The sequence below is a fragment of the Thamnophis elegans genome, chromosome 2, assembly GCF_009769535.1.
Source record: "Thamnophis elegans isolate rThaEle1 chromosome 2, rThaEle1.pri, whole genome shotgun sequence".
Lineage (NCBI taxonomy): Eukaryota > Metazoa > Chordata > Lepidosauria > Squamata > Colubridae > Thamnophis > Thamnophis elegans.
In genome coordinates, this window is record NC_045542.1 from 159,205,804 (window position 1) to 159,233,688 (window position 27,885).

The 27,885-nt window shown below is 45.5% G+C and overlaps 1 protein-coding gene and 5 non-coding genes across 6 annotated transcripts; 3 read left to right on the forward strand and 3 right to left on the reverse strand.

The window, feature by feature from the left end:
• The first annotated feature begins 1,757 nt into the window (after nt 1-1,757).
• Nucleotides 1,758-1,829, forward strand: TRNAM-CAU. The gene has a single exon. It is a non-coding gene; the product is annotated as a tRNA-Met (tRNA).
• A 1,048-nt stretch (nt 1,830-2,877) lies between these two features.
• Nucleotides 2,878-2,950, forward strand: TRNAF-GAA. The gene has a single exon. It is a non-coding gene; the product is annotated as a tRNA-Phe (tRNA).
• Nucleotides 2,951-4,107: 1,157 nt separating this feature from the next.
• TRNAF-GAA lies at nt 4,108-4,180 on the reverse strand. Its single transcript has one exon. It is a non-coding gene; the product is annotated as a tRNA-Phe (tRNA).
• Nucleotides 4,181-5,788: 1,608 nt separating this feature from the next.
• Nucleotides 5,789-5,861, forward strand: TRNAF-GAA. Its single transcript has one exon. It is a non-coding gene; the product is annotated as a tRNA-Phe (tRNA).
• A 2,674-nt stretch (nt 5,862-8,535) lies between these two features.
• TRNAM-CAU lies at nt 8,536-8,607 on the reverse strand. Its single transcript has one exon. It is a non-coding gene; the product is annotated as a tRNA-Met (tRNA).
• A 9,164-nt stretch (nt 8,608-17,771) lies between these two features.
• Nucleotides 17,772-27,622, reverse strand: LOC116523834 (zinc finger and SCAN domain-containing protein 16-like). Its single transcript, XM_032238922.1, has 4 exons — nt 27,499-27,622; nt 25,235-25,938; nt 22,756-22,882; nt 17,772-20,136 (listed from the first exon to the last, which is right to left on the reverse strand). The coding sequence occupies exons 1-4, from the start codon at nt 27,524-27,526 to the stop codon at nt 19,256-19,258; spliced, it is 1,740 nt and encodes a 579-aa protein (XP_032094813.1). The 5' UTR covers nt 27,527-27,622; the 3' UTR covers nt 17,772-19,255.
• Nucleotides 27,623-27,885: the final 263 nt, after the last annotated feature.

The window sequence follows — 27,885 nt, forward strand, 5'->3', positions numbered from 1 at the left end:
TGTCTGCCTCACTGATGTCTGACTTTGAAGGCAGCTGATCACTGGCATATGGCTCTGCCTGCGCCCCCCCCCGCTGCCTCTGACCAGCGCCTTCATCAGAGCCTTCCCCAGACTCCAGGACTGGCCCATCTTCCTCCACAACCTCCTCACTGTCTGAATCTGCTGCCAGATCCACTGGCCGGCCACAACACTACTCTCTTAAAAGAATGCAAATGTCCACCTGTCTGCAAGGAGTATAAATCCTTCCATTCCCCACTATCCTGTCAGAGCTGAAGAAGCTTCTTGGATGAGAAGCAAAACGTCTTCAAAGAGAAACCAGAAAATCCAGGTGCCTCTTGAAAAAGCATCTTTGGGACAGCCATGACCTGGATCACTTAGAATCTCCATAGAATTTTGCTGAAACCAGAAATAAATGCCAGGTTTTGGCAAAACCAGGGGTGGGCTCCTGCCAGTTCTAACCTCTTCTGTAGAAGAGGTTCCACAAATCTACCGTGCCATTCAGAACCGGTTCCAGCTCCCTCGCCCCGCCCGTCCACACCACGCTTGTCCCGCCCGCTGCTCAATGATTGGCTGGCTCACCAATCACCCCGCCCGCCTCTAAGAGTCCTATCTAAACCTTAAAGTCTTAAAGCTATCAAGTTTGAACATCCCTGGGGTTTTTTCTAAAGGGTTAGGGGTGCGAGGGTCTTGTAACCTGACAGCTTTAAGACTTGCACACTTCAATGCCAGAGTTCCTGAGCCAACATGACTGGAGGAGGAATTCTGGGAGTTGAAGTCCACAAGTCTTAAAGCTGTCAAGTTTGAACACCCCTGGTTTTTTTTTTCTAAAGAGTTAGGGGTGCGAGGGTCTTGTAACGTGACAGCTGTAAGACTTGTGTGCTTCAAATGCCAGAGTTTCTGAGCCAACATTTTGGTTGATAAACAAGAGTGTTGTTAAGTGAGTTTCACCACATTTTACAAGTTGGTCACACCCACCCAGTCACATGGCTGGCAAGCCACTCCCACAAAGCAGGCCACACCTACAGAAGAGGTTCTAAAAAAATTTGAAACCCATCACTGGGCAAAACCATCCTAAAACACAGTCATGTGACTCTGAGAGGCTGCAAACCACCATAAATGTAGGCTGGTTGTGGAGTGTCTGACAGGTGATCAGCTGACCAGAGGTGGGGGAGGGGTCAGAATTTCAGAACTGGGACCACTTAAGCGACCAGCTGAAAGTTGAGGGCTGTCTGCACTTTGACCCTGAATATTTTGTCTGCACTCATTATTGCTTTCACATGAACATGCAAACACTTAAAGCAGGTCACTAACCAAAACAGAAGCCCCTTTTGGGGATAGGTTTCTAGGCTGCTGAGCTGGACAGAGCTCTTTGGAAAAAAGCAAACATTCAATGTTCTCCCAACAGATTTCCTCATAGTGAAAACAATAAACCAGTGGAACTGGTTGCCTTCGGAAGTTGTGGGGCTCCATCACTGGAGGTTTTTAAGAAGGGACTGGACAGTCACTTGTCTGTAATGGTGTAGGATCTCCTGCTTGTCTGTAATGGTGTAGGATCTCCTGCTTGAGCAAGGGGTTGGACTAGAAGACTTTCAAGGTCCCTTCCAGCTCTATTCTGATTGATTGACTGTACGGGAGTGAATTTTGGGCTGCTACTTTCAAAGTTGGATGATGCCACTTGAACATGGGCTACAATCATACATGGGCAGCCAAAGTAGCATCCACCTATTGTCCTTCCCTTAGCCTGCTGCTTTCAGTCCAGCAGAGTGGCGCAGCAGAAGCGTGCTGGGCCCATAACCCAGAGGTCGATGGATCGAAACCATCCTCTGCTAAGCCAAGGTAGACTTTTATTTATCTATTTATTTTGGTTTGTTCTGGTCTCCATGCAAAAGTGGCTGTTTGACTGGCTGCTGCTGCTCCAGAGGCTTTTGTGTGTATAAAAATGTCCCTGCAATGCGTTGGCCAGAAGCCTTGAAGTAGGCCTTGCTTGATGTTCCTCAGCTTCATTTTCACATTTTTAAGCGCTTCATTTCCTGGGTGAACCTAACAAAGAAAGGCGCCTTTGGAATCCGGAGTTTTCATCAGGGCAAAATGTGCATCCGGGCCTTGCGTGAGGAGTTCCATCCCTTACTCATGCTTGTGTAATGTTGTGCTGTGTGTCGAAAAGGGACAGAGTTTTTGCACTGCAAAAACATGCTTTATTGTTTCCCTGGGGAGGTTTATGGAACCCGGCGATACATTTTTATGATTTGGGGGATCTAAGAGTTCTAGCAATCTTCCTGCTGACGTAGGAGCTTGCCAATCTTGCAATCAGGTTCAAATCACCATCGTCCCCAAGTTCTTTCCTTCGGTTTTTCTTTCATGCCAAGAAGTCCAGCTATTACAGGGGCTAAAACTATCCCATAAAGCTTTAGCCCAACCTGTTGGGATCTCTTTTCTTCTGCACAATCCATCGATAGGCCTTTAAAATAGTCCTATGAATTTGAAAAAGTCAGTATTTATTTTCGTTCATTAAAAAAAAAAAAACTGATACATTTTTGATGCATTGCCTACATTATTCATACAGGCAGCCAGAGGTGGTATTCAATTGGTTTGGATCGGTTGAACTGAACCAGTAGTGGAAATCGCGGTTGGCCCGACCACCTGCTCAGGCTCTATGGCATCCCATGTAGGCCCTTTTTAAAGCCAAAGCGCATGTGTGGAAGCCTGAGTGTGTGTGCAGATGTGGCACATGCACTCCAGGGATGGGTTGCTCCTGGCATTACTGCTGGTTCAGTGTGCAAAAAATATTGATTGACCGAACAGGAGTGAATTTTGTGCTGCCATTTTCAAAGTTGGATGATGCCACTTTAACATGGGCTACAAACATTTTAGAAGGCAGCCGAAGTAGCTCAGTTGGGAGAGCGTTAGACTGAAGATCTAAAGGTCCCTGGTTCAATCCCGGGCTTTGGCAAAGCTTGTGAGTAGTGCACATTTTTAACCGTCTCAAACCATTACTCTTCATACGTGATCCTCCATGAATGCAAACTTTAGCCTAAAGAAACTTGCTTTTAAAGCCTGAGATTCTGAAACTCCAGGTTGCAAACCTGGATAGATTATGAGCAAATTTAAAGGCAGGATTGCACATTTTGAGGTTTGTGCATCCAAAGCCAGAACCCTGCCAGACCTCATTCAATTTCTCCAGATAGAGTGGGTATAAGGTCTAATAGTAATCAGCAGAGATTGAAAGCAACTGAGTGAGTATTTGCATGTCTTGGATGCTATTCTGGATACTATTCTTCATGCGTTGCTTCTCTGCAGGTGCCATTAACTACCCAACCCTGTGATTCTAACTTATTATAAATTATTAATTATAAATCAGGTATATTTTGGAGTATAAGACGTACATTTTTTCCCTCAAAAAAGAGGCAGAAAATCTGGGCGCATCTTATACACTGAATACAGCATTTTTGGCCTCCTGAAACCCTGTCCCCTTCACCAAAATGGCTGTGCATAGCCTTTGGGAGGCTTCCACAGTGCTCCCGGGATCTGGAAAGGGCAGAAATGAGTGAAAAACGGGCTGGTTTTTTGGTCATTTCCCCCCCCCCCCAGTGCCCAGGAACACTCTGGAATCCTCCTAAAGGCTATGCGTGCCCCTTTTTTGACAAAAAATGGCCCCATTTTCACAAAAAATGGACCATTTTTGGGAGGTCTGCAGAGTCCAAAACCCTTTTTAAAATTTGCCTCTTCGAAATCTTGGTGCGTGTTATACTCCGAAAAATATGGTAATCCCAGGAGATGCCTGAATTTTTCCCCTTTAAAGCTGGGGTTTCAACTCATAGAATACTAGCTTGTGAAGGCAAGTTTCCTTTGGCTACAGCAAAGTTCTCCAACCTTTCCAGCTTTGCCGACCAGTGGGGGATGGTTCTTCCCAAGCAACTCGCAACAAGTAGAGATGCACATGCATGCACTTGTCCGTTTCCACGGCTGGTTGCAAACATCTCACAGCCCACTAATGGGCCATCATGACCCAGAAGTTGGGGACCCTTGGGCTAGAGCTTGTAGTGCTGAAGGATCAAAACAGGAGGTCTGAGAAAAGACTGTTAAAAATGTATACTACTCACAAGCTTTTGCCAAAGCCCGGGATTGAACCAGGGACCTTTAGATCTTCAGTCTAACGCTCTCCCTACTGAGCTACTTTGGCTACCCTCTAAATATGATTGTAGCCCATGTTCAAGTGGCATCATCCAACTTTGAAAATAGCAGCACAAAATTCACTCCTGTTCAATCAATCAATCAGAATAGAGCCGGAAGGGATCTTGGAGGTCTTCTAGTCCAAAGCCCTGCCCATTACATATACAGGTAGCCAGAGGTGGTATTCAGCCGTATTGGACCAGTTCACTCGAACTAGTAGCTGAAATCGCAGGTAGCCCAGCCACCCCCACTCCAGGCTCTATGGCATCCCATTTAGGCCCTTTTTTTAGCCAAAGCGCATGCACAGAAGCCTGGGTGTGTGTAGGGATGCGGCCTGTGCACTCACATTCTCAAATCGGTAGGGAAGGTAAGTGAATTCCACCCCTGCGGGCAGTCCTTGACTTTTAACCATAATTGAGTCTGCCCATCACAGTCATACGTTGTGTTAATTGTAAAGCGTGTCACTCACAGGCTTGACCTAACCCTGCAATCCTTTCTGTGGCAGTCATTAAGGGAACACTGAGGTCGTAAAGCACTCCAATGTTCGATCTGCACGAGCTTTGCTGAAAACCAGTACATGCCAGGTTTGGGCAAAGCCATTGTAAAACACATGACCCTTAAGAGGGTGCAAATAGCCATATACTGTATTTTTTGGAGTATAAGACTCACTGAAAACGGGCCCGTTTTTTTCAAAAGAATGGCCATGCATAGCCTTTAGGAGGCTTATAGAGTGTTCCTGGGGGCTGGGGGGGGGCAAAATTGAGCAAAAAACAGCCCATTTTTCGCTCCTAAAAAGCCTCCTAAAAGCTATGCATGGCCATTTTTGCAGAGAGGGCAGGGTTTTGGGAGGCCAAAGATGCTGTATTCAGTGTATAAGACGCACCCAGATTTTCAGCCATTTTTTTTTTGAGGGAAAACGGTGCGTCTTATACTCTGAAAAATACGGTATGTAGGCTGGTTGCCAAAAGAGAGGTGTGTGGTCTCCTGATCCCTGGGTTTCAGGTAATTGTTTTAACTTCAGAACTGGGTCGTAAGTATCCAGGGGGGGGTCTTTTGGAATTTTGAATAATCACTAAGCGGTATTTTGACCTGAAATATTTTGCTTTACCGTTAGTAAAAAAATGCTACTGGTTCAGGTGAACCGGTATTTCCGACGATCAGATGATGTGTGATTTATATTAGCTAGAAAGCAGGATTCCCCCCCCTCACTATTCACGTACCTTTGCAGGTGCGCTCGGTAGCAGGCTCCGTCCATCCGCCCAGATGTCATCACATCTGTTTTTGATGATCTGCACATGCGCAGGAGATCCTGCACATGTGAGGAGGTGGCGCATGCGCTCACACGCTCACATTGCTACCAAATCGGTAGCAAAGGTAAGGTGATTTCACCCCTGTTGTGGGTGCTTCATCATTGGAAGCTTTCAAGAAGAGATTGGACGAGTATTTGTCTGAAATGGTATATGGTCTCCTGCTTGAGCAGGGCTTTGGACTAGAAGACCTCCAAGATCCTTTCCAGCTCTATTCTGATCGATTGACTGAACAGGAGTGAATTTTGTGCTGCTATTTTCAAAGTTGGATGATGCCACTTGAACATGGGTACAATCATATTTAGAGGGCAGCCAAAGTAGCTCAGTTGGGAGAGCGTTAGACTGAAGATCTAAAGGTCCCTGGTTCAATCCCGGGCTTTGGCAAAGCCTGTGAGTAGTGTACATTTTTAACAGTCTTTTCTCAGACCTCCTGTTTTGATCCTTCAGCACAACAAGCTCTAGCCCAGGGGTCCCTGAATTTGAATTTGAATTTGAATTTGAATTGGTTTATTTATAGGCCGCCCTTTTCCCTGAGGGGACTCAGGGCGGCTAACAACTCATAGGAAGGGGGATACAGACAATAACATATAACATTACATATAATTAAAAAGTAAACAACATTCATCCAACATTCGGGTGGGGGCAGATAAATCTCTACCCCCAGGCCTGGCAGGATAGCCAGTTCTTGAGGGCTGCGCGGAAGGTCTGAAGGGTGGTGAGGGTACGGATCCCCACGGGGAGCTCGTTCCAGAGGGTCGGAGCTACTACTGAAAAGGCTCTCCTCCGCGTAGTGGCCAGCCGGCACTGGCTGGCAGATGGCACTCGGAGGAGGCCTAATCTATGAGATCTAATCTGTCTCGAGGAGGTAATCGGCAGGAGGCGGTCTCCCAAGTACCCAGATCCACTACCATGGAGGGCTTTATAGGTGGTAAGAAGCACCTTGAAGCGCACATGGAGATCAACAGGTAGCCAGTGCAGCTCGCGGAGGATAGGTGTTATGTGGGTGAACCGAGGTGCACCCACAATCACTGACCCCCCTGGGCGGGGTATTCGGGGGGGTAAGTTGGGTCCTCCTCTTAACGGCCAAAAGGTCCAAGATAATTGGGAGCAACAGGTGACTTTTCTATAAATTGTATTCCAGATAGAGCCCCCAAGACAATGATGGAAAGTAATAGTCAGAAACAGCTGTACCAGCAGGCCGAAAGGTCCAAAGTCCACAGTTAGAGGCGGCCAGATGATAGGGTGCCTCAGTAGGGGAATACCAGGTGACCAACAAAAGGGCACCAGGGGAGAGTCAGATGGTAAAGGTGACCAAATAAAGGGAGTAATCTCCATAGTCGTTAGGATGGTATGCAAGAGGGGTAGATACCTGGGGGGGGCGTAATGGCGGCACCAAAGCCTGCTAAACAATCCCCTCTGTTGGTATCCAAGGCTACTACCCTCTCTCTGACACGACAGTTCCCACTTTAACTCCCAGTTCAATTCAGACCTTAACAGGTAAGCTTGTAAAGAGTCCAGGGGCTCCTTCAGGCTCCTCTCCGTCATAGATAGCAAAATCGAAAGCTTGGAAAAGGCCAGGGAAAGGCTGAGATGTATCCTAATCGTCGCCAGCTGGTAAGGCGGTGGGGGGGGGGCCTCTAGGAGGAACGCCGCGGTAGCGGCGGGCAAAACAAACGCCGCCAACCACCCAAGCTCCTCAGTGCCGTCCGCTTTCAGCCACCCCCTCTCTAGCACCACTGTCCACCAAAAATCCAATTTCGGGGCCCCTCCCGGTCGAAAACTTTGTAGCAGAGTCAAAAGACGCTGGGCGCGTTGGAAACCGCCAGGGAGAAGCGCCGTCAGCATGCCGCCATTTCCTCTGTCGTTGGGAGGTCGGAGGACTACCAGGGGCGATCGTGCAGCCCAGGGGTCGTTCAGAGAACCGTAACCCTCCGGTAGCCACCTATTCATAGCCCCCGAATCCCCCTCTATCTTTGGGATTCCCTCTCGCACCTGTTCCGACTAGGCTCGGTGATGTTTCCTGTATTTTTCCGTCCACCTAGCCGGAGCAGAGACGGGCTAGCAGCCATTTGTGATTCGCACATGCGCATATTTCGTGAAGTAGCTAGACTTCTTGGCATGAAAAAAAACAAAACCAAATGAAATAATTTGGGGACGATGGTGATTTGAACCTGATTGCAAGATTGGCAAGCTCCTACGTCAGCGGGAAGATTGCTAGAACTCTTAGATCCTCAAAATTTAGTGCCTAAATGGGATGCCATAGAGCCTGGGTGGGTGGCTGGGCCACCTGCAATTTCCGCTACTGGTTCACTTCAACCGATCCGAACCTACTGAATATCACCCCTGGCTGCCTGTATACTGTATAATGTAGGCAATGCATCAAAAATGTATCAAAGTTTTTTTAAAAAACAACGAACGAAAATAAATACCGACTTTTCCAAATTCATAGGACTATTTTAAAGGCTTATCGATGGATTTTGCAGAAGAAAAGAGATCCCAACTGGTTGGGCTAAAGCTTTATGGGATAGCTTTAGCCCCTGTAATAGCTGGACTTCTTGGCATGAAAAAAAAAACCAAAGGAAAGAACTTGGGGACGATGGTGATTTGAACCTGATTGCAAGATTGGTAAGCTCCTACGTCAGCGGGAAGATTGCTAGAACTCTTAGATCCCCCAAAATCATAAAAATGTATCGCCGGGTTCCATGAACCTCCCCAGGGAAACAATAAAGCATGTTTTTGCAGTGCAAAAACTCTGTCCCTTTTTGACACGCAGCACAACATTACACAAGAATGAGTAAGGGATGGAACTCTTCACGCGATGCCATTTTACCCTGATGAAAACTCCGGATTCCAAAGGAGCCTTTGTCAGGTTCACCCAGAAAATTAAGCATTTGAAAACGTGAAAATGAAGCGCGCGCACACACACACACACACACACACACACACAGCCTCCAGAGCAGCAGCAGCAGCAGCAGCCAGTTAAACAGCCACTTCTTTTCCCTTTTGCATGGAGACCAGAACAAACAAACAAATAAAAACCTAAAAGTCTACCTTGGCTTAGCAGAGGATGGTTTCGATCCATCGACCTCTGGGTTATGGGCCCAGCACGCTTCCGCTGCGCCACTCTGCTGGACTGAAAGCAGGAGGCTGACGGGAGGAGAATAGGCTGATGCAATTTGTCAGCCTGTTCCTGCTCCTGCAAAGCCAGCTCCAGGCCTAATAATGATGCTTGTTGAGCAGAAACATTTCAGTTCCGGCTTGTGAGGGAAGCAGAGTGCCAAGCTGTGTTACCTGTACACGGACCCACATCGTTCTGCAGCCCGTCCAGCCAGAATCACGTTTTTTGAGTGAAGAACCAAAGGTGATGGTTGTATACAGATAGTCCTTGCTTTATAATCACAACTTAGCCCAGGATTTCCATTGCTAAGCAAGACACTTGTTAAGTGAGTTTTGCCCCATTTTACTACCTTTCTTGCCACAGTTGTTAAATAAACCACTGTGTCAGGGTTCCAAATAGCATCCAAAATTAAATCAGAGTCTTGCTCAGAGTTCCAATTTATTAAGAGAGCCATGTTGGCACATCTGTGGAAAACCCGAATCTGAAAGCTTCCCGGTTTTCCACACCCAACTGAAAGTTCACGATCATGCACCCAAACCCATAAGTCTATCACATGGGCCAATTTTCCACTGTCACGCTGGCAGTTCCACCCATCCAGTTCCGGTCAGGTGCAGAAACAAAAGATGACCTTGGCTTTCTAGAAAGAATTTTGTTATGGCTACATACATCGCATCTAACTCCATACAATCCTCCCTCCCATTTTCCCGCAATAGAAAAGGCATACTAGAAAAATAGAAAGTGTGGCAGGCCAAAGATCCAAAAGGAATATGGCTGTAGGCCTGACACACTGCAGTTGTTAAGTGAATCTGTTTCCCCATTGACTTCACTCGTCGTAAAAGGTGAAGACATGACCCCGGGACCCCATTGCAACCATCACAAACACATGCCAGTTGCCAAGCACCCGAATATTGTTCAAATGACCCAATCATACTGCAATGATTGTAGTGAAAAATGGTCATAAGTCACATTTTGCAATGCCATTGTAACTTCAAATGATCACTACATGAATGATTGTGAAGTTGAGGACTAACTGTATTCAGTCTAAATTTGGCACATACTGGTAGGATAGCATCAGTGGGGGCAGAAGACATGCCAATTCAGAACACGAGTCAAATCAAAATCCTGGCAGGGATTGAAACTAGGCCTCATGGCTCAGCCTTGTTCTAGAAACTTTTCCAAAAGTGCCTTTTTTCAGGAAGCCACTGGATTTTCTGTTTTTTCTTTGAAGACGTTTCACTTCTCATTCAAGAAGCTTCTTCAGCTCTGACTGGACCGTGGAGAATGGAAGGATTTATACTCCTTGCAGACAGCTGGACATTTGCATTCTTTTAGCGAGTCATTAAGGCCACCTGAAAGTTTATCTGTGTCATCAGGGACGCCTGAGTGGTGCAAGTGGGTGTGGAGCCTTCTTAGAACTGTTGAAAGTGCCATTCCCCTGCCATGAGCCTTGGTGGGGCAGTGGTTAGAGTGCAGTACTGCAGGCTACTTCTGCTGACTGCTGGCAGACTGCAATTTGGCAGTTTGAATCTCACCAGGCTCCAGGTTGACTCAGCCTCCCATCCTTCCAAGGTGGGTAAAATGAGGACCCAGATTGTTGGGGTGGCAATAGGCTGACTCTGTAAACTGCTTAGAGAGGGCTGTAAAGCACTGTGAAGCAGTATATAAGTCCTAAGTACTATTGTTAATGCTAGTGCTATCCAGTCAGAGCTGAAGAAGCTTCTTAAATGAGAAGTGAAACATCTTCAAAAAAAAAAACAAAACCCAGGAAGTCTAGTTGCCTCTTGAAAAAGCACCGTTGGGACAACCATGACCTGGAGTGATAGGTAAGCTCCCCGTTGGGAGAGCAAGTACGTTCAGCGAAGCGTTGTGAGAGTTGTGTTGGAGAACACAGAAAACCAGCATACAGAGACACTGCAGTTTAAATAGGCTTTTACTTTTGTGGAAATAGAGGTATCAAAGTCCATCAAACAGTCCAAGTCATACACAGTCAGTCATCAACGTCTTTCAGGTAAGGGATAAGCCAAATAACATAGTCCAGTAATCATATAAACAGTCCGGTACACAAAGTTTGCTAACAGTTGCAAAACTTACAATAGCTCATGGCACTTTCTAACAGCCAACTTCCAAAACACTCAGATCAGATCAGCCCAGCATCTAACGAAACAGAGAACTAACAGTTGTTCTGGCTCCCTCTTATGGTCGATGGGGGAAAACAGCAACCAATCACATTTTACAGTATGATTTAAAGAAAACAGGTACAACATTGTTACATGATTTATATATTGCCAACCCAACCATTAGATTATATTCTATTATTGAGAATCTCCATAGATCCTTTTCCAAGGTCATTTGGCCAAATTCCCTTATTCCCATCAACCTCCAACTTGGCCTAAGTCCATGGCCAAGTCAGAAGATGGCTTCCCTCAGCTCCTATGCTGCTTCTAAGTATTCCTGCCAGGATCAGGCTGGTTGGGACAGTAGCTTCACAACTTCTGGAGGCAAAATGTTCCACTGATTAATTGTTCTAACTGTCAGGAAATTTCTCCTCAGTTCTAAGTTGCTTCTCTCCTTGATTAGTTTCCACCCATTGCTTCTTGTTCTACCCTCAGGTGCCTTGGAGAATAGTTTGACTCCCTCTTCTTTGTGGCAACCCCTGAGATATTGGAACACTGCTATCATGTCTCCCCTAGTCCTTCTTTCTATTAAACTAGACATCCACATGGTGGTGCCCTCAGGCCTGGGGAATCCTATGGACGTGGGGAGCTTGCAAGATGGTTATGTTGTCTGTCAGCTGTGGACAGGCATTTTCCTGCAGCTTTATGTTTATGTTTTTTATTTAAATGTCTTTGCAGTTTTAACATGTGAGCCACTCAGCATCAGATAAGTGAGATGAATATAAATTGAGTAAAATATTTGTTTTTTTAAAAAATCTTGTGATACATCAAGAGCAACATTATAGTTCCAGATCTGGACTTTCTATACAGCGATGTGAAATCATTGCTGGCAGTTCTTTAGCTGGTGTTGGCCTTCGTACACATTGAGTTGATTGTTATTTTTCCAGGTTAGAAAGCAGGAGACCGTGAGTTCAAGTCCCACCTTAGGATGAAAGCCAACTGGGAGACTATGGGCTAGTCACTTTCTCTCAGTCCAAGCCACCTCGCAGGGTGGTCATTGCAGAGAAAATAGGAAAGACGTGTTTGGTTCTTTATAAAGATAAATAAGAGGAGATAATAAATAAATAAATAAATAAATAAATAAATAAATAAATAAATGCCTTTGAATGTAAGGGGAGAAGGTAATGTCTTGGCAAAGCAAGATCATGCACAATTTCTTGCAAAACCTGGGATCAAAACCAGGAATCTTCAAATCCACAGTGAAACACTATCCATGCTGAGCTATGGAACTACCCAAAAGCAAATAGGAAGTGCATAAATTTGGATGCCAGCTTTTTAAAAAAAACGAAAAGGAGAGTGTTCTTGGCACAGGGGAATTTGCTGTGCCAGGAGGAAAATGCATCCTGATTGGAGCTATTATTGGGTCTGTAGCATTTTGTCTGGTGCAAAACAACTATGGGTTACTTGAAAAGGAAACAGCCTCTTCTCCTAATACAGAACTTCAAGCTAGCCAATGATGGATTGATTAATTTTTTTAAAAAATGCTAGTCCCAAAGGTGCTTTTTTTCCAAAAGACAACTGGATTGTCTTGATTTTTTTCCTTTGAAGATGTTTTGCTTCTCACCCAAGAAGCTTCTTCCATTCTGTTTCAAAGGGGAAAAAAGCCAAGAAACACTAGTTGCCTTTGGGGGAGGGGGAAGCATCTTTGGGACAACCACGGCCTGTATGATTAAAACTCTCCATAGACAAAATGCATTGCAAGCAATGTGGAGTCTGTTAGAAGGTGGCTGGGTCAGGACCCTGGAGAGCTCCCAGTGTCCAACTGGGAGTTGATGTCATTTTAAAGGTGCCGTAATTCCTGAGTGCCATCTTTGCTGTTTTTGAAGAGTCCATGGCCCTTTCTCCAAGGTTGCAAAGTTGCAACCTTTGCATGCAAGATACAAAGCTCTGCACCTGGTAGGAAAAATGCACAGACCAAAAATAGGATGGCAGAGAGGCAATCTAGCAGTAGTATAAGTAACTAGAGCTGGGTGTTGTTACAGAATATACAGAATAACAAGAGTTGGAATGGGCCTTGTAGATTATCTTGTCCAACTCCCTGCTCAAGCAGGAGACACTATACCATTTCTGACAAGTGGCAGTCCGGTCTCTTCTTGAAAGCTTCCAGTGGTGAAGCTCCCACAACTTCTGAAGGCAACCTCTGTTCCATTGGTTGATTGCTCTCATTGTCAGAAAATTTCTCCTTTTTTTAGGTTGAAACTCTCCTTGATCAGTTTCCATCCATTATTCCTTGTTTGGTCTTTAGGTGCTTTGGAAAATAGCTCGATCCCCTCCTCTCTGTGGCAGCCCTTCAAATATTGGAAGACTGCTATCGTATCTCCCCTAGTTCTTTTCTTCACTAGAATAGCCATGCCCGGTTCCTGCAACCGTTCATCATATGTTTTAGCCTCCAGTCCCCCCAATCAGTGTTTCTCTTCTCTGCACTCTTTCTAGAGCATTGGTGTCAAACCCGTGTTGGCACATGATGTATTGTGACTTCCTCACCTTAAAATGGGGGTGGGGGTGGCCAGCGCATGACACACCAGGCCCATGGACTGCGAGTTTGACACTCCTGTTCTAGTGTCTCAACATCGTTTTTACATTGCGGCGACCAAAACTGGATGCAGTATTCTAGGTGTGGTCTTACTAAAGCTTTACAGAGTGGTATTAGTACCTCACGTGATCTTGACTGAATCTCTCTGTTAATGAAACTTGGGATTGTCAACTACAATGTACTTGATTCTTGTCAAGTACAAATTAAACACGAGCCCAGCAATAAATAATAAACAAACAAACATACATGAGCCAGCAGTGTGAGGCAGCTGCTAAAAAAACCGAATGCTGTATCGGCATACACTAACTGAAGCACAGAGCGCTGATTATTGGAAGTAGCATTTCCACTCTGTTCTGACTCTATTCAGGCCTCAGTCCAGAACTGGGCATCACCAGTTCAAAAAGACCTTTGAGAAACTGGAGCAAATTCAGAAGTAGGGTACCAAGATGGTGAGGGGTATAAAAAAAAACCTACTGTAGATATCTAGCCCTGAAGAGACATCTGGGCATATGAATCAAGATCATGTGAAGTGTTAATACCACTTTATAATGCCTTAGTAAGGCCAAACTTGGAGTACTGCATCCAGTTTTGGTCACCACAATGTAGAAAAGATGGAAAGAGTGCAGAGAAGAGCAACAAAGATGATTAGGGGACTGGAGACTAAAACATATGAAGAACGGTTGCATGAACTGGGGATGTCTAGTTTAATAGAAAGAAGGACTAGGGGAGACATGATAAAAGTATTCCAATATCTCAGGGGTTGCCACAAAGAAGAGGGAGTCAAACTATTCTCCAAAGCGCCTCAGTGTAGAACAAGAAGCAATGGGTGGAAACTAATCAAGGAGAGAAGCAACCAAAACTAAGGAGAAATTTCCTGACAGTTAGAACAATTAATCAGTGGAACAGAAGTTGCCTCCAGAAGTTGTGAATGCCTCAACACTGGAAGTCTTTAAGATGTTGGATAGCCATTTGTCTGAAATGGTGTAGGGTTTCCTGCCTAGGCAAGGGGGTTGGACTAGAAGACCTCCAAGGTCCCTTCCAATTCTGCTATTTTATTGCATTGTCTTCAGGGACTTCCTGAAAGTTAATCAGGCAAACAGGTTGGATCCTGGAAGGATCCCTTCATGACACTGCAGCTGTAAAGTGGATCGCCAAAAATCAGGAATGTGGTAGCATCTTATCTGACCACCCGTTTTATGAAAAGGCATAAAATGGGTTAGTTAGAAAAGGTGATACCAGATTCCTGGTTTGTTTGTTTTTTGCCAGCATAGACTCACAACTTGGGCAATGTTAGGCTTCAGGAGTTAGACAACAGATTTTGTGACGTTTTGCCAGCAAGTCTGACTGACATCTTCAGAGGCAGGATGATCGGCAATGCAGACCACAGCAACTGAGCAAGGACTGACTGAGCTCCCGCCTTTATAGCCAGGTGTCCTGACTTCTGATTGGCTTTTACCCAAGCTGGTTACTGATTGGCCCAGGTTGCTGAGAGCCAGTCAGTTCTTTCATGGTGGGTGGAAATGGTGTTCTATTTGTTGAAGCACATTGGAACACATCAGCACGAGGCCCATGGCATATACATAGGATTAGGCCTGCTGCTTAAATAAGCTCGCTGCTCATTTTCTAGCGCAGGGGTCCCCAACCTGTGGTCCGTGGACTGACACCAGGCTGCGGTCTGCCAGCAACTAGGCCGCGCAAACAAGCGAAGTCCCATCTGCAGGAAGCAGGCAGCACAAGAAACCACGCTGCCTTTTCCGGTCCACGGAAAAACCTCCACGGAACCAGTCCCTGGTGCCCAAAAGATTGGGGACTACTGTCCTAGAGGATTCTGTGAAGCTTTTTTTTCTAAGGCACAAGTTGTTTCAAGCAAGTTGTTTCAATTATTAGGGTACAGAAATAGTCCAGGCACTGTGTCTTGAGGGAATGTCTTTAAAACGTATCATGAACTATAAACAGAATTGCAGAATGCTCATCACACACACACACACACACACACACACACCCTTTGTTCATTATGAACACGTCTTTTTTTTTAAGCTGTTAGGAATATAATTCTAACGGTTGGATTGGCAATATATAAATCATGTAACAGTGCTATACCTGTTTCTTTAAATCATACTGTAAAATGTGATTGGTTGCTGTTTTTCCTCAATCAGCCATAAGAGGGAGCCAGAATGTCTGTTAGTTCTCTCTCTGTTTCTTAGATACTGGGCTGATCTGTAAGTGCCGTGAGCTATTGTAAGTTTTGCAACTGTTAGCAAACTTTGTGTACCGAACTGATTATATGATACTGGACTATGTTATTTGGATTATCCCTTAATTGAAAGACATTGATGACTGACTGTCTTATCCGTATATGACTTGGACTGTTTGATGGACTCTGATACCTCCATTTCCATGAAAGTAAAAGCCTATTTAAACTGCAGTGTCTCTGTATGCTGGTTTGTGTGTTCTCTAACACAACTCTCACAACGCTTCGCTGAACGTACTCGCTCTCCCAACGGGGAGCTTACCTAACAAAAGCCAAATTCTCTTTCTGTTCTGGTTGATGGCAAGGTTGTTCGATAGAACTATTAGTAAAACCAAAGATGGAAAATGTTTGAGATTCTTCTGATTTCAGATACATACAAAAGTTACCTATTTGTCATGTCACGTTTACCACTGCATTCACTTTCTTTCTTAGTTATGTCCCTGCCTTTATTCTTCTGATCAAGGTTACCCTGGGCATTTTGATTAAGGCTCAGTAGAATTTGTCCCAAATATCTTATTTTGGGGGGGGGGGACTTGAAATTGCTACACGCAAAGACAATGTCGGCATCTCACTTATTTTCTGGACTCTTTTTGAGTTCATATGACATGCATAATAAGCAAAGGCAGACTCGGTAGTTGTGTTCACATAAGAGTCCCATAAATCAAGGACTACCTGTAACCAGCTGCAAGTTCTAGCATTATCCGAGAAGAAACCTGCTAATTTACACCATGGCAATCAGGAAGAAAAGGAAGTTCCCACCCTGATGTATCTCAGAATATGTTGGCTGTAGATAAGCAGTTCAGTTGTCAAGAGCTCTTGTAATTCCATCCCTTTCTCCTTAATAAATCTCACTAAAGAAGAGTCTGTGAGAATCATGCTTGGAAAAGATGCCAAAGAACAGTATGACCTATTTACAGCATACTTGCTAAGTATGTGAATCCTGTACCCTGGTCAGGCATATTCAAGAGCTGCAGGATTGGAAGGGAGCTTATTCAGGCCCTGAAATCCAATCTAACAGTGTAAAAATGAACATTAAAGCAGCCCCCAAGAGATAACTATCCAGCCTCTGATTAGACACCTCCAGTGAAGGGGATCACATCTCTATGCTGGTTCACAGGTTCTACTGATCACTGATGATGTCATCACACTCAGTCTTTTTATCCAGGTCAGGGGTGTCAAACCTGATTGCATCGCGGGCCATATTGTGACGTATCAGGATGTTTATTGCCTTTGTGGAGCTGGGGTGGGTGTGGCTTGCGCAGGCCATATCTGGCTCACGGGCCACCAGTTTGACAGGCCTGATCTAGATCTTTTGTATCATTACGCTGTTTCTGACTACAGCCGCAATAATACTTCGGGCTCAAATGTTGACGCATCAGTGAACACATCAGTGAAAGGGATGCTGCCAGCTATATACAAGTGGTCACTCAGTCGTGCATACATTACTAAAACTCTCCCATTTATCTTTGTGTAACTTTCCACTGGGCAAAACGGTACATTGATGGGCAACAATTTTTTCCTACCAAGATACCTCAAAAGAGCGAACTTGTAGAAGGTGTCCAACCTCTGAGACCAATTGACTTCCATGAAGGCGAAATTTGGGAAATTTTATAGAGTATTTTATGACATAAAAATGATCATAAAAGCATTTCATGACACAATAAAAACATCATAAAACACGTCCTGTGGTCAACTGCTGAGGTTTGGCTGTGCTATACAATTCAACATGGTCTACTTTCAAGGAAGAGGCATATCTGAATGTCCCTTTGAAACTTTAAGAACTTTTCCAGTCAAGGCAGAATACTAAAAGCTCAGTTGTTGTGACCCACCAGTGGCCAGCAGAGCTGGCAGCAGATTCGGACAGTGAGGAGGTTGGGGAGGAACATGGGCCAGTCCTGGAGTCTGGGGAAGGCTCTAATGAGGGCTCTGCATTGGAGGCAGAGAGGGGGTTAAGGCCATCTGGTAGTTATTTGCTGCCTCCGGAGCCTCCGGAGCCTGACATCAGCAAGGTGGAAGAACAACAGGAGCCCATTCCCAGTGGGCGCATCTGCAGAGCTGCCAGAAGGCAAGAACAATTAAGAAGACAGGATCGACTTGGGAGTAAGGCTTGGAGATGATTGGCTCGTCCCATAAGACATAAAAGAGGAGCGAGCAGGACGTGAGCTTTTGCAGGAAGCAGTTAGTTCATCTGATCAATTCAAGCTTTGAAAAGTTCTGTTTGACTCTGTGCCAAACTTTGGCCTTGCTCTGCCTTTGGCAATTAGGTCTCTGGCAGCATTCCCAGGGAGAAATGGGTCAGAACATCAGCAACCTGTTGAAGGAATCTGGTTGTAAAAGATCTCTGAAACGGCGACTCAACAGGACATGGGTTTGAGAACTGGTGGGGGGAAGAGGGTGAAGGTCCCGCACGGGCGGCGGGCAAGCACACAGCTCCACATGCACAAGAAGTGGGCAAGCGCGCATGCTGCTCACACAAATGGAGCGTGTGCAGTCGCCTGCTGTTCATGTGAGTGGGGATACGCCTGCTACATCGGTAGCCCGGTTCCGAAAAGCTCAAGGCTTGGTAAAGGGCCACGGCCTGGGGGTTGGGGACCCCTGGTCCAGTCAATGCTAATCCCCACAGTGGCAAAGCAAACTAAGAGTGGATTTGACATCCAGTCTGATCTCTGTCAAAACGTTCTATGAATTCAACACTTTTTTAAAAGGGGGAGTTTGCTTAAGGAGGAAAAAATGGCTTTTCCCAACGTTAAGAAACCACCCGGTTGCCTGCCCAGCAGCCCCTGTACTGAAAAAGAGGCCACTAGGTCAAGAAGAGTCTCTCAAATTCGGAAAATTTATATGGTTTTCTCCTTCCATGCGCATTGGGACTAAACTGGCGGCTTTTTGAAAGAGTCTTGAACCAGGTTAGGGATCTAGGCCTAAGGACCCATTTACATCCCATCCAGCTGTGCTCCGAATGACCGTCTGCAAACTGACTGAAGCTCTGCACTCATGCAGATCATTTAAGCTGCCAGAGAATAACGCTAACCCTGTCTTGTCGTTCGTCAAACCTACAGTACGCGGATACTGTGCATCCCTCGGAATTCTCAAATGGAAGAGGCGACTTGGAACAACACATCTGCACTTCCCCTATCAGTGCATCCTTAAGCCAAGTGTCTTGGCTTCTAGGAGAGCCATACAAGGCAAGGAAAAAGACTCGGCCTCTTTAAAGAGATGCAGACCAGTACGTCATCCCCCTCTGGACAGGCTCTGAATTTTTCCTGTTCCTTTGCAATCCAGGCTCCTGCACAGCCTCACTGTCCCCAAGCTAGGATACTGGATATCATCCCTTTGGCATACCCTAAAAGGCTTAGTAAACCTGAAAACAGGCCCAACACATTTCCAGGGGAAGCTTCTTTCCAGGCAGAACTCCCTACTCTTGGTACCTTTTCCAGCTCAAGAGGCCTTTGTTTGTGGGATCCTTCAGAAATGTCCTCCATTGATCATTTCCATCCCTCCTCCTGCCTTGCTCCTAGTTTAATGTTTGGGTTTCGCTGGAACTGAAACAGGAGAGTTTCCCTCGAGGTCAGTGCCCCCCCCCACCCGCCCATATCTTTCCCATAGATTTGTTGCGAAGGAAGATCTGGTGTTCCTCTACCCCAGCCGAAAGGCCCGTTCGATCAAAGACAGCATCACATCTCGCAACTCAAGCTTTCTAGACCTCTAGCTGCCACCCTGGCTCTTTTCTTGTGAATATCCCATTGCTAGGTTTAAAGGCTGAGCTGCGAGTGGGACCTCGGCCCCCTTGGGTGCTATCACCCGATTCTTCCCACTCTGCACGGATTTCTTCATACACAGCAAGGTACAGTTCCCCAACAAAATGTATCCCACCGCCGGAGCGGTTAAGGGGTTCCCTTTCCGGCAGGTTTCTCTCTCGTGCTGGAGCAGGGAGGCCCGGCGTCGGTAGCTTTTCCCGCAGTCTTTGCAACTGTAGGGCCTCTCCCCGGTGTGCACCCGTTTATGCTGGCTGAGGTTCGAACTGTTGCTGAAACTCTTCCCACAGTCTGTGCATTTGTGAGGCCTCTCGCCCGTGTGGATTTTGAGATGCCGGCGGAGCTGGGATTGGCATGGCCACCGCTTGCCACAGTAGGAGCATTCGTAGGACGGGGCCTTGGCTGGTTGAGCGAGGTCAGCACACGGGCCGCTCTTCCTCACACATCCGGTGGCTGCCTTTTGGGGGAGGTGCTCAGGGACCCTCTCCTGGCTGGGGCTCCTGTCTGAATCGATTTCCCTGCAAGTCACATTTTTTCTTGGCAACTTCCTGGCTGAGTTTCCTTGGGGGTGTCTCGGTCTCTCCTGACTTCCTGGCCTTCCTGCTACTTCAGGTACCTGGAGAAATGTCCCTCTGCCTCTTTCTGGGGAGATGTCACCGAATTCAACCAACTGGGCATTTTCCCTATGAAGATTTAGCTCCTCATTCTCACCTCCTGAAGCAAAGCAAGGATGCAGGTTAGTCTGTCCTCCTATGTTTTTTGAGGACATCCTGGTTAATTCTCCGTGCTCCATTCCCTCTGAGTGGTGGCTTCGGCACCTTTCTCCGTCACCTGCCCAAAGAGAATCACAAACTCAGTCTAAAACATTGGCGCTGAACTTCAGAAAATCTGACAACCTTCCTAAAACAATAGAGGAGTTGACAGAATCAGATAGGATGCCGATGAGTGTAGCGCTAGCAATAGCGCTTAGACTTATATACCTGCTTCTCAGGGCTTTACAGTTCTAAGCAGTTACCAGGGTCAGCATATTGCCCCCCCCCCCCCAAAAATCTGGGTCCTCATTTTACCGACTTCGGAAGGATTGAAGGCTGAGTCAACCATGACCCAGTGAGATTTAAAACTCCTGGAGTGAGCAGTGAGTTCAGTGATGAAGCAGTACTTCATTCTAACCACTGCACCACCACGGCTCTTAAAAGAGGAGTTTAACACCTTCCTTTACAGTAGATGAACTAATTGTAGTATACTTATGATGTTATCAAGTTTGGATAATGAGGTGTCTGCAAGAAAGCAGAGAGTTCAGAGAGCACCAAGTCCTCTCATTTCAACCCTGAGCTGCAAATATTTTCCTTTAGTAGAACTGATCCTACTTTATTGTACAACTAAATTAACAGAATCTTGCACGTCTGAAAACCCAAACCTCCCACCCTCCCCTTTGTAGTCTGAGAAACTAGGGAGGATCCCTTCTGAGCCTCTTTCTCCACCCAGTGTGCAGCTAAGGGCTACGCCCTCTCTTATCTGACCATTCCCCTAGGCAATGTCTCTGGGCTCAGCTTTGTCTTTCCATCACCACATGAAAATGACTCAACCATCCCAAATTGGGAATTTAGCAGGAAAGGTTTTCTTTTTTTCCCCTACAATAGGCTGCCATAGCCTAGTGTCAGAATTTTGTGAGCAGAAGCTTCAGTCTCTAGTAGGTCCCAACCAGTGGTGGGATTCAGCCGGTTCGCACCTATTCAGGAGAACCGGCTGTTAACGTTCTAAGCAGTTCGGCAAATTGGTTGTTGGAAGAAATCTTATTTTGTTTTTTTTTTCCACTTTATAGGGCTAATCCTGTAAGGAAGGCAGGAAGGAAACATTCTGGTGTTGTTTCTAGCCTCATCTTTTTTGCACTGTTTACAGTAACTGCCTCTCCGGTTAATTCTTATTACATTCTAACAGCTAAGGCGAAGCACCCATCGACGTGAGTGACATTGACTTGGCCACGCCCACGCGACCACCAAGCTATGGCCACCCAGCTGGTCATTAGGGAGGAGAACTGGTTGTTAAATTATTTGAATCCCACCACTGGCCAACCATTCTTGAACTAAGGTACCTCAAATGGCTAATTTGCAGAATGCATCCAAAGTCTGATAAAACATTTGATGATATAAACATTTAACATTTAACATAAAACTGTTTACAACTTATGACTTAGCAACCGTTCAGTTATGAAAGACTTATCTGGGAACTATTTACAACCAGGGTTCAAAGTTGTAATGGTGTCACAGTCACATACCCCACGCCCCCCACATACACACACAGCCATGTGACTAAACTTTTGGCACTCGGCAACATCCTTCAGCCTTGTGTCCCAAAGGTGCTTTTTCAAGCGGCAACTGGGCTTTCTGGTTTTCCTTTGAAGACATTTTGCCCTTCATCCAAGATGTTTCTTTGGAGCTGAAGAAGCTCCTTGGGTGAGAAGGGAAATGTCTTCAAGGAAAAAAAAAGTCCAGTTCTGTTCTGTCCCATGATTCTAATGAATATGCAAACAGAGGCTTGGCTGTCTGCCATGACTAATGACAGAGATAAAGCCACCCCTTGGCTAGGAGCCTAGAACGCTATCTTCAAGAAACCAAGATTAGACTTACGGAATGCTTTCTCAGTGGCTAGTAAAGTGGACTGTTGTTTCCTGCAAAGATTCCCCTCCCATCGCTCCACCTATAAGCTCTTTGGGAGGGGCCACAACAATAGCCACCTGTCCCTATTTCCTTCTATGATGTCTTCTCCACAGCTGCTCCCTTCTCTTCTCAGCTCTTATATCATATCAGGGACAACCTCCCTCTGTTCCTCCTCACTGCTCCCTGACTCAGATGCCCCCTGGTGGCCAACAGGCCTCTCTAGTCCCTGCTCTGACTCCAAACACCCTCCAGAGTCTTCTTCATCCTCCAGAGTAGTCCCATAATGTTCATCGCTGTCAGAGTCCACCAACAGCTCAGCCGGCCGCTGCTGGGCCACAATAAGTTGCCTCTTGAAAAAAAACACTTTTGGGACAACCATGACCTGGATGACCGAGAATCTCCATAGACACCCGTGGTTGCAATTCAGGACGTTGGCAACCCGCGTGCAATTCTGACAGTTACAGCCTTTTGCTCCATGGGATCACCATTTACAACCTTCACTGCTGGCTTCTGAAAGGCAAAGTCAATGGGGAAGCCAGCAGGTGGTCGCAAATGGTGACCACATGACCATGGCCAGCACAGAATTCCCCTAACGATGGTAACTGGATGTAGCACAACTGCTGACATAAGCCAGTATGGTCACGTGATGTTGTGCTTCACAACTGCATAGCTTAGTATGGAGTGGCTGGTCTCATCTCCTGTTGTCAACCGAATACTATTTATATAGACAACTTGAGCTTGGATTTAAAGCCACTCGCTGTCATGTTCAGCCTCTCCTTCCACCAACACTTACTGAATAAGGGAGGCTCATCATCACTACCTCGCTCAACCTCCGTGGAGTTCCCCGGCTCCTCTGCATCTGATGGTTCCAATTCTGCCTTGGGGGAGTTAACAATCACCTCTTCATACGGCTCCAGGTCCTGCAGGGGCACAATCCAAATCAATATGACAGGGTCGAGGCATCACAGAGATTAAAATGTTGAATTGCACAGCAATGATGAACATGAGCCGAGTATGGAAAAACAATGACTTCAGCCTGGCAACCAAATGTAGGTTAGTTTATTGTGTTCCTGGCAGCTACCTAAGTTTGGGAAAGTTGGACCTTAGAAAAGGAAGATAGGAAGAAATCGACTCGTTTGAGCTGTGGTGCTAGAGAAAGTTCCTGTGTATTCCTTGGATAGCAAAGGTTGTTCTGAGCAAGGCTTCCCAAGAGCATGAAGCAAACTCCTTGTCAGACAAAAACCCCTTTTATTAATTTACTGTGGATTCTGCTCATTCATATCCAGCAAAGTCTTTCAAGGGGGGATTTACAGTCACCGACCTTAACTGGCTTGGAGAGCTGACAGGTCGATATCTGCAAAACTTGGCAAGGAGTCTCAGAGAGTCACGAACCAATTAAGCGAAGTAATTGTCTCCTGCAAACTCCACTCCCCTTTCGCTCCTCTTTTATTTCCTCTGGGAGGGGCCATTCATCGTCCACCTGTGGCCTTACTCCCAAGTTGACCCCTGTTCTTTAGCTGTTCCCTTCGTCTGGCAACTCTGTGGATGTGCACACTGGGAACAGGCTCCAGCTGTGTGTCTGCCTCACCAATGTCTGACTCTGAAGGCAGCTGATCACTGGCATACGGCTCTGGCCCCTTCTCTGCCTCCGACACAAAGCCCTCATCTTCCACAGACTCCAGAACTGGCCCATGTTCCTCCCCAACCTCCTCGCTGTCCGAATCTGCTGCCAGCTCTTCTGGCTGCTGGCAGGCCACAATAAAAGTGACTAACAAGGAATCCCTGGAAGGCATAACACCAGACATTTCACTTGAAGGCAAAATCACAAAATGGCGTCTCACTCATTTTGGCCATGTTATGGGGAGCAATTCACTGGAGAAAAGTAGTTACATTTGCAAGAGTTAGCGGTAAAAGGAAACAGGCTGTCAAAAGAATATGATGGCTGGACTCCATCAAAGCTGATACCAGCCAGAGCACAGAACAACTCAAAGAAGCAGTGCAAGATTGGAAGATGCAGAGAAACCTGACCCAGAGAATCACAAAGTGTTGGACTCCACTGAATGATCCTCCTCCTCCTCCTCCTCATCTCTTACCCTATGCTGTGATCAGCACCAAGGCTGCCCTCCAACACAGGACAATTGGAAGTTCAGGACAATCAGCCGGCATTTATTTCCAGTTTTTGGCCAAACTGGCATACATATATATATATATGTGTGTATGTGTATGTGTATGTATATATGTATACCGGTATATGTATATATATGTATATATATTTAGATTTTACAACCCCCGGTAGTTCAGGACAATCAGCCGGCATTTATTTCCAGTTTTTGGCCAAACTGGCATACATATACATATACATATATATATATATATATATACATACATATATATATATATATATATATATATATATATATATGTGTGTGTGTGTGTGTGTGTGTGTGTGTGTGTGTGTATGTGTATGTGTATGTATATGTATATATGTATATATATATATATATATATATATATATATATATATATATATATATATATATATATATATATATATATTTTACAACCCCCGGTATGCCCAAATATGGGAGGAAGATCACTACTTCCATTCTCTGTCCTTCAGCTCGTCACAAGAGACCATCCAGTAGATACCTTTCACCCTGGCTGGCTGATAAGGAGTCGAGCTCTGTGGCTCAATGGTTAACACATCTGCCTTAGAGGCAATACAGCACAGGCTCGATTCCCAGTAAGGGTATGGCTAGCTGATGAGAGCTAAATAGCTTGAAATAGATCTATACTAGTCTCCCTTTATTTATTTATCAGCACAAATATAACAGATATATATATATATATATATGTGTGTGTGTGTGTGTGTGTGTGTATGTGTATATATATGTGTATGTATGTATGTATGTATGTATGTATGTATGTATGTATGTATGTATGTATGTATTTTGTGTCACAACCCCTGGTATGCCCAAATATGGGAGGAAGCATACTGCTTCCTTTCTCTGTCTATCAGCTCACCCTAGGAGACCATCCAGACAGAAAGCCATTATTTTTACGGTTGCCTTTGTTACATTATTTATCAGCACAAATGCAACACAAATATATATATAGGGGTGGTGGGGTTCCTTTTACGACCGCTGCAAAAAATGTTGTAAAATTGGGTTTTATGACTGTTAGGACTTACAAATGCAATGGGCAGGCTCCATTAAGGTTGTAATTTGAGGACTACTTCTATGCCCCAGCCAAGAATCTGGGAAAGTTCTTACCTGCTGTCTTCTCTGTAGATTCAGGAGGAAATCCTCTGCCAGAGTGACAGCCTGGGCACAGGTCTGGGGTCTGCCTTCTCTTACCCAACCTTGTATATCCTCAGGCAGGATGGTCAGAAGCTGCTCCAGGACCACCAGTTCCAAGATCTGCTCCTTTGTGTGCCTCTCCGGCTTCAACCACTGGCGGCAAAGCTTCCAAAGCTGCTCACAAACATTTCTGGGGCCTTCAGCTTCCTGGTAGCGGAACTGATGGAAATGCTGGCTCTGCTCTTCCAAGCTATCCATGTCCTCACCCCAAATCTCATCTTTTACTTCCACAGAAGAACGTGGGTCCTTCTCACAGGGCCTGCAGGCCTTCTGGCTAAACACCTCTTCTCTAGATCTTAGCTTGGTCTCTGCGGTGCCCTTCAAGAAGGGAAAAGAAGCTTGAAATCCTTTAGGACTCTCCTCCGGTGGGGGTTGGAGGAGCTGTGGACATCTTTCTGGGAAATAGGGTGCCTGCACGGTCTTCGGGAATTTCTGCCACTGGGTTTCCCAGCGCTGTTGCAGTCCATCTTCCGGTTCCTGCTTGATTGGCTTCAAAAGTTTCTGAAACTGAAGCTCAGCCCCAATTCCAGCATGGGTGGCCTGAAGGCCCTTCTGTACAGCCCTGGTTTTTTTCTCTTTTCCACCACCTTTCAGTTCCATTTTGACTTCCTTTTGCCCTGTGAATTAAAAGCAAGGTTGCCAACATCATTCCTGATCTCATTTTGCTTTATTCCTTCCAAAGGTCTCCCCCCGCAGGCTGAAGTCTTAGGAAAGGGTGAAGTTCAGCAGACACAAATGACACAAATACATACTAATACACCTGTTGACTACAGCTAGAACAACATTTGCCCTATGCAGGAAACAAAGTAATATTCCCCCAGATGAATTAGTGATTCAAAAAATGTTAGATTGTGCAGAAATGGACAAGTTAACATTACGATTAAAGGACAAAGAAGAGCCTGAATACTATGAAATTTGGGATAACTGGTATAAATTGTTGCAGAACAGGAATGAAATTAATTCAGCCGGGAAACAACAGAGAAATGTATAGAATGTATGTTTAGTTTAGTTTTAGTTTTAGTTTTATTATTATTTATAGGCCGCCCTTTACCCTGAGGGGACTCAGGGCGGCTTACAAAATATAGGGAGGGGGGTACAAAACAGTAAACATAAAACAATACATAAGTAAAAATAGTACACAACATTCATTCATCATTCGGGTGGGGACAGATTACGATCTTTATCCCCAGGCCTGACGGGATAGCCGTATGTATGTAAATATAGAAGTGATGTAAGATTGATATATACAGGTATGATGACATAACAATGTTAATGTGATTTGTAAGATGTTATAGAGGGGGAAAAACAATAAAAAATTCTGGTTTAAAAAAAAAGAGAAAGAAAGTTGCAGAAGTCCTGAGTTTTCTTTTGTGCCTCCACCCCCCCACTCCCAGTTTTCAATAATTCCTGAAGTGAAGAACATACCCAAACTCTAGAGTAGTGCTTCTCACCCTTGGCAACTTTTAAGATGTGTGGACTTCAGCTCCCAGAATTCCCCATAGGGCTGGTGAATTCTGGGAGTTGAAGTCCACTCCTCTTAAAGTCGTCCAGGTTGAAAAACACTGCTCTAGTCTAGTGCAGCCTGTAAGGAAAGAAAGCCTCCTTCCTGTACCTTAAAAAAAAAACAGAAATAAAGGGAAAATTCAATCTGATTTATTCTGCATCGGATCAACCTGAGATTACAGGCAAATGAACCAGCAAACTGCTCCTTGCCCATTGTAGAGTGGATCCAAGTCCTGAACTAACTAACTTCCCTTTCATCTTTCCATTTTGATCTCCCTTCCAAATAAGATAATTTTTTTTGGGGGGGGGGGGATCCTGCCGGATAGGCAAAGCAGTGCTCTGGAGATCTATCCCAAATCTTTCCTTGAAGGGACCGGGGCTCTGCATCTCTTTCTTCTGGATTCCTCTCTTGGTCTCAAGAGAATCGGGGAAGGGAACACAGAACCGTAAGGCTCAAGGGGACCTCAGAGGTCTTCTAGTCTAACCCCCTGCTCAAGGCAGGAGACCTTATACTATCCGGGTCAAACAGTTGCCCAGATTATTTTGGGAAGCCACCAGCGATGGACTAACCTGGGGCAATGCAGATCCTCCCTGCAGGAGATGCTTTTTTTTTTTTTTTGCAAAGCCTTGCAAAAAAAGCTAAATCTTCTTCCCGGCGCCTTCCTTTGACTCACCTCCTCCTCCTCCTTGCAGACGTTGCATTGCAGCCTGTTGCCCTCCGTCAACGGTGCTCCTCTCAAGCTGCAAAAGGGAAATAAATAAATGCAATACAGAACTGAGCTTCTCACTAGTCAAGACGTGGCGGGCTAGGAAGTAGGAAGGAGTCTGCCTCTGGGCCTCTCTAGCAAGCAGATCTCTGTATAATTAACCCCGTCTGGGTCGGCAGGGGGAAAGGAACAGCTTCGGAGCGCAATGATCGCTCATAAAGGGTTTTTAATTTTTTTTTTTGGTTTTTAGAAAGCTCATCATGTAGGATAGAGTTCCTCAACTTTGGCAACTTTAAGATGGATGGACGAAAGGGGAATTCTGGGAGTTGAAGTCCAACCATCTTAAAAATGCCA